At 45.0% G+C, this 6,000-nt stretch overlaps 1 protein-coding gene across 9 annotated transcripts in view; it reads left to right on the top strand.

Moving 5' to 3' along the window:
* NR2C2 (nuclear receptor subfamily 2 group C member 2) overlaps nucleotides 1-6,000 on the top strand; it is a 38,713-nt gene continuing 32,713 nt past the window's right edge. For 3 of the 9 annotated variants that reach the window (XM_074602438.1, XM_074602445.1, XM_074602449.1), the window contains exons 1-2: nucleotides 1-139; nucleotides 3,285-3,368. In XM_074602438.1, coding sequence (XP_074458539.1) covers nucleotides 3,309-3,368 — 60 coding nt within the window. In that variant the 5' untranslated portion in view covers nucleotides 1-139; nucleotides 3,285-3,308. Of the gene's footprint in view, nucleotides 140-244; nucleotides 444-3,284; nucleotides 3,369-4,632; nucleotides 4,733-6,000 lie in introns of those variants that run through there. The other 6 variants (XM_074602442.1, XM_074602446.1, XM_074602440.1 and 3 more) reach the window with 5 other exon arrangements.

Genomic DNA, 6,000 nt, shown 5'->3' with positions numbered 1-6,000 from the left:
CCCGGCCCCCCCGCTCCGGTACCCCCTGCCGCCCCCACGGGGGGAGGGAGAGCCGCCGCCGGGCCCAGCCGCCCCGCATCGGCCCGCCCGGGCCCAGGTCAGGGTCACCGCCGGGGCACGTTTGGCGCCAATTCCTGAGGTAAAGATCGTTTTTTAAAATTGAGGCGTCCCAGTCGGGTGTCTTTCGCGGGGGCCGGGGAGAGGGAGGGGGCGCGGGGAGGTGGCACCGGGGCCCCGCTTCGCCAGTGGCGAAGGGGAGGGGTAACGCTAGGTTTAAGGGGAGGGGGCTCGGGTGTTGTGCGGGTAAGTGGGAGCCGGCCGCGTCGCCGGCTGGCCTACGGCCGCCGGGGAGGGAGAGGACCGTTGCGAGGCGCTGGGTCGATCCGGTGCGGGAGTCCCCGTGGCGGAGCCGCCGGGCTGGAGCGTGGCCGCCTGAGGTCTCGGTGAGAGCCGTCTGCCGTCTGGGGGGTCGCAGGGGCGACGGTGGCGGCGATGAGGAGCTCGGGACGCGGACGCAGAGAGAGAAGATGGAGTCTGAGCGGGCGGAGGCGGCGGCTTGAACCCGACCCTTTTACCTTTGCCACCGGGAGGGCGGAGGGGAGGGGGCGGTGGGTACTTTGCATACGGGGCTGAGACCGCCGCCATCTTACCGGCCGCTTCCCCGGTGCCGTGCCCGGGCCGCTCACGGCCTGACACAAGGATACACCGGAGGGGAGGGGGAGGGGGTCTAATGGCGGCGGCGGCGGCCCCGCCTGGGACTTGGCCGCCAGCCAGCGCCGCCATCTTGTGCTTGGTCGCGTCCCTCGGGTGTTTTCCCTCGCACTCGGGAGGCGGGGCCGCCGCCCTCACAGGCGGGTCCCTGCGCCAATCGCTGGCGTGTGCGGGAGCGCTGCGTCCGCGATGAGGTCATTGTTTGGGAGGGGCGTGGTTTGGTGGCGCGCGGGGCGGGCTGCGCGGGCGTCCTGCCTGGCGGCGGGCTCGCGCCCCGCAGCCAATGGGGGCGGGCGGCGGGAAGGAGGCGGCGACGCGCCGGGCCCGCACCGCCTTGTGTTCGGCCGGGTCGGTGGTTGCGGGGCTTCCTGCCGGCGGCCTGTCGGGGGGACAACTCCACAGAGGTTCCCGGCAGAGCCGAATCGGCCAGCGCCGCCTTTCCCGTCTCCTGCGCCAGGCTCCTGCTGAGAAGGAGCCTGCTGGCCTGCTGCTCGGCGTAGCCGAGTCACGCATCCAGTGTGAGGAACCGTTTCCTTAAGACAAAGGAACAAATTTCAGTAAGCTTGAATTCGGCCTTTTGCCATGTCGTCCGCGTAGGGCCATATCCCCACAATATCTCAAACGGAGTGTGTGCCTTTCTTCTGAGGTTCTGCTGCAACGTGGGGAGAGATCGATGGGTTTACGCCATATTTTGGACAGCAGTGCATCTACAGCTATCGAGTTGGCTGACACACAATTACACGGAAATATTTTCCTGGTGCCTTGGGTGCCTCCTTGCAGTTTCTAAGTTCCACCTTTTTTGTTGGTTGGTTTGGGGGATTTTTATCCTTGCGAACTCTGCTGACCAAGGCTTTTGCTAGGAAGCTGGTGTTGCCTTGTGCCATGTTCTCAGAGTAAACATCATTAACAAGCTTACTTGGCATGGCTGTGTGTGGTCTCTGTGCTTCCAGTTGGATTTGATCAGATAGCCTCAGCTTATTGCTGTTTTGGGAAAGTCTAAAGTACAAAAAACCTTGGTGGAGAACAATACTAACAGTAAATCTGCCAGAATCTTCCCCTAGCAAAGGCTTCATTGGGCCTTAGAAAGGTATTCTTGTGAACAAAATATCTCATCTTCAGGGCTTCCTTCATCTTAAAGCACTGAGAAAACAGCATGTTATAATCATATGGTTATCTCCCTTGCTGAACATAGAAAATGAATTCAGAATAACAGAAAACACTGAAAAGGAATTACTGAACAACTGAGAAGCCATCCACAAGCTGTGATATTAAATGGGTCTGGTGGAAGTGGTTCATATAAGATTGCTGCGCAAGTTGAAACTTGAATAAAAATGACAGGCTGTATGAGAAACTAGCATAAATATGATTTCCATAGGGAATGTCTCAACTTTGATTATTCATTGTTCCTAATAGTTTTCCATTGATATACACAAAACAATTTTCAGGTTTAATTTGCCACAACGTGATTTTTTTTTTTTAACTTAATGAATTTTTACATTTTCATCAATGTTAGCTTTGTAGAAGTTGCATTTGAATAGAGACAGACATCGTTTTTTTTTTCTGTTACATGTTTTGCTATTGTTTAGTATTTTTTAATTTTATGTTAAATGATTGCTGTGCAAGTACTAACAAAAGGTTTTCAATAAAACATCAAATGGGCCAGCATTCAGGAATGCCTTTTTGTAACCTACACCTGGGTCAGAATCTGAAGTCTGGCTCTGTAATCAGCAAGTCACATTAAAAGCTGAATGCACAGATTCATAAATTTATCCTTGGAGAAACACAGCTCTAATAATGATCACTAAAAATATATTGGAAGTGTGCTTTTTTTCCTTGTTTCTTCAATTTTCTGTTCAATTATCTCTTTCTTTTTAGTTTTTTTTTAAGCCCCTGAAGAGCGTAAAGTTGAAGGTACAGACACAACAGGATAAAACAATTCTGCAGTATTTTCTCCTCAGTGATAATACCATTAGATTATAATAAAAAATAAATAGTTTAGATAATAGGAAATACATTTTAGATGTGACACTTTTTCCCTTGTGCAAGATTACTGTAAGAATGTGGAAGAACATGGCAGTTTGATGGAATGACTCAATAAAAATTTGCTCAAAACAGCTTTCTTAGATTGCTGTTTCCTTGTTCAGCACAGAATGTAGAAGCAGTTTAACTGTAAGGTTTCTCTTCCCTTGAGTTGGGGGAAGCACCTCAGAGATCTGTGAATTCCACAAACTGCATCAGGAGTTGATGCTCAAATTAGTCCTTTCTAATTTATGAAATCAACATCTCTTCTTTGCAGCTTAAGTAATAGAGTAAAAAAGAATATATTGGAGGCTTTTTAAGGTAAAAGATCAACTATGTGCCTCAGCTTTTTGAACGGCATGGTTCCAGTATGCATGTACTGTACATAGACGTGTGTATATATGGGCACACGCATCCATGGCATATGTTCTTATTTGTCAGATACGTCCAACAGTATTGTAAATTTTCAAAAAGTCATATCAGAGCTTTCTTTAATAATAAGAAAACACCTAACTTTTGTGCCTGATGGAAGTTGCTGGCATCTTTTCAAACAGGTTCTCTAATGATCTTGTTTCACCATGGCAACCAATATGGAGGTGCTGGCTCAGCAGGTAGTGGAGACTCAGCAGGTGGCTGAGGTGAGTGACAGATGATATCACAACAGTTGGTATATGAGCTTTTGAAATGAAAAACATATTAGGGAGTCCTTGCTGTTTACAATTAAGCATAAATGGAACAGAAAGTCTTTATAGAACAGTTCTGCTTTACACTTGGGGACAAACAAGAAACCAGTGCAGCCAATATGTGGTTTGTTTACCGTACTTCGTTCTAGTGGCCGCCATATTGGGAATGCAAGTAGGAAATTCAACATGGACTACAGAGAAACTTGGCTGTGTTATAGATTGTTTCAAAAATTAATGCAATAAAATTTCTGGTCACTTGATCATTAGGTTGGACATGAAAGGTTTCTGCTCATCTCATGAGTTGTCATGTAAATCCATGTTACCTGTTTTACTTGTGCACTATATTGAATTTACAGTACGGTGATTAATTTAAATGAGGCTTCATATTTTTTGCCTACACATATATGAAAATGAGCACAAAATCTACTTAAAGTGGTATTAAGTGATGTCTTGTCTTGATGTGTATTCACTGAAGCTTGTATGCTCAACAGCTAAAATGGCTAAATCAGCTCATGAACACTGAAACTGCATGTGATCATGGCTATAGAAAATAACCTATTTATCTCCTTCAGTATGCAAACTGCAGTCAAAAAATAAACTAAATTTTTGTCTATTTAAAATTATGTAGTTTAATATTCTTCAAATTTACTGTGAGTTTTCATATGATTACTTAATTAAGAAATTTCATAAATAAGAAAGGGCAAGTGGGCTAAGAAACCTCTGTAGACAAGGCCACTTTTCAGACATTAGTTTGGGATTTTTTTTGACCTATAGAACTAAGATTCCATCTGGATATTAAAAAATATTTTTAGTTCAAGAAGAAGCTCTATGTATGCTAAGGAAATATACCTGTCATTGTGTTTCCAGAAATGGATTAGAGATTCCCTACTTAGAGCAATTTTTTTCTAAAAAAACTTTCGTTCTTTTTAAATAGTTTGGAAAATTACCTACTGAGTATCCCAGAAATAATATCTAAGGAGTAGTTTCAAAAAATGCTAAAATTTCACACTGAAAACCAATGAGCGAGTTTTCACTCTGGTTTGCTATACCAGGTATCAATTTGGCAAGCTGCGCTTTTTAAAAACTCTTCTAAACATACTTGGAAATAAAAACCTGTAATGGAAACACTGGCAAACCTTATACTATTTTGGTAGAATTTGAGTGCTATAATCACATCTAAGGCACATAAAATAAGTGACATTTGTAATTCCTCGTGCAGGAAATGCACCGTGGTAACATAGTGTGATGGTTGTATCTTGCCACTGGAGAGATCGCTCCATCTCAAGAGTGTATGAAGCTCTGTGATTTCTTCCTGGCCGGTGGGTAAATAGAGGGCTTCATCTCTTTACAGTATTCAACTCCTCCTTAAATTATATGCCTGTCCACTGCATAATACCATGAAAACTTTGTTCATGGAAAAACAGTTATAAGCAGCATTGTCTCATTAAGAATTAATTAATGCTATGACCATGTTAATGTTGAACCATTTCTTTATGAATGGCTGGCTGCCTGCTATTTGTGTGTTCAGTCAGATACAGTTTTTAATACAGGTAAATACATCACTGGTTTTCTTGAAGTATGCTAAAATTCTGTGTTTGTACTCACTGCTTCTCAGAGAAAATGTAGCATGAAACTTGGCACTGGCCTTAAAAAATGAGAGGCTTTTTCAGAATATCAACTTTTTCATCAATGAAAATGAAATGGAAGGAGAGAAAGAGGCATTAATCATGCACTGAATCTTAAGTTATGAATGATCATAGAATCATAGAATGCTTTGGGTTGGAAGCCCCGTCCAACCTGGCCTTGAACCCCTCCAGGGATGGGGCAGCCACAGCTTCTCTGGGCAACCTGGGCCAGGGGCTCACCACCCTCACAGCAGAGAATTTCTTCCTCAGATCTCATCTAAATCTCCCCTCTTTCAGTGTAAAACCATTCCCCCTCATCCCATGGCTCCTCTCTCTGATCCAGAGTCCCTCCCCAGGAGCCCCTTTAGGGACTGGAAGGGGCTCTAAGGTCTCCGCGGAGCCTTCTCTTCTCCAGGCTGAACCCCCCCAACTCCCTCAGCCTGTCCTCCCAGCAGAGGGGCTCCAGCCCTCCCAGCATCTCCGTGGTGATGAGAGACAAGTTACAAACAGGATAATTTAATGCAAATATTGGCACATTTAGCCATATCTGCATAATTTTTTCAACACAATTGCCACATATGTATTGCATGGGTTTGTTGAGAACTATGATGCCAAGCACCAAATCAGACTGTCATGCAAGTAGGCCATATGTTGTTTTTCTTTCTTGAGCAATAGTTCATCAGGTTTGTTTTCCATGAAACTGTGAACGTATAACAGAAGTTACTGAGCACACTCCAGTATTTCATGTATTTTTGTACTTACTCTATTTTTAGGACTTTGTAAAATTGTCCTTGTAATGGTTTCAGATGGTTTTGCTGCTGTTGCTTGCTTCTGCTTTATAGCAGTGTTGCTTGTTGCATTTTTCCAACTGTGTATTTCTGAACAGATTGGGTGACAGAGTTCCATTTTTAGTGTCTGCAGTTGCCTTTACTTACAGTTCATGAGACTGGAGAACAGAGAGC

This window comes from Larus michahellis, chromosome 10, assembly GCF_964199755.1.
Source record: "Larus michahellis chromosome 10, bLarMic1.1, whole genome shotgun sequence".
Classification (NCBI taxonomy): Eukaryota; Metazoa; Chordata; class Aves; order Charadriiformes; family Laridae; genus Larus; species Larus michahellis.
Note: the sequence above shows the minus strand (reverse complement) of the source record. Positions and strands in the feature narration are given on the sequence as shown.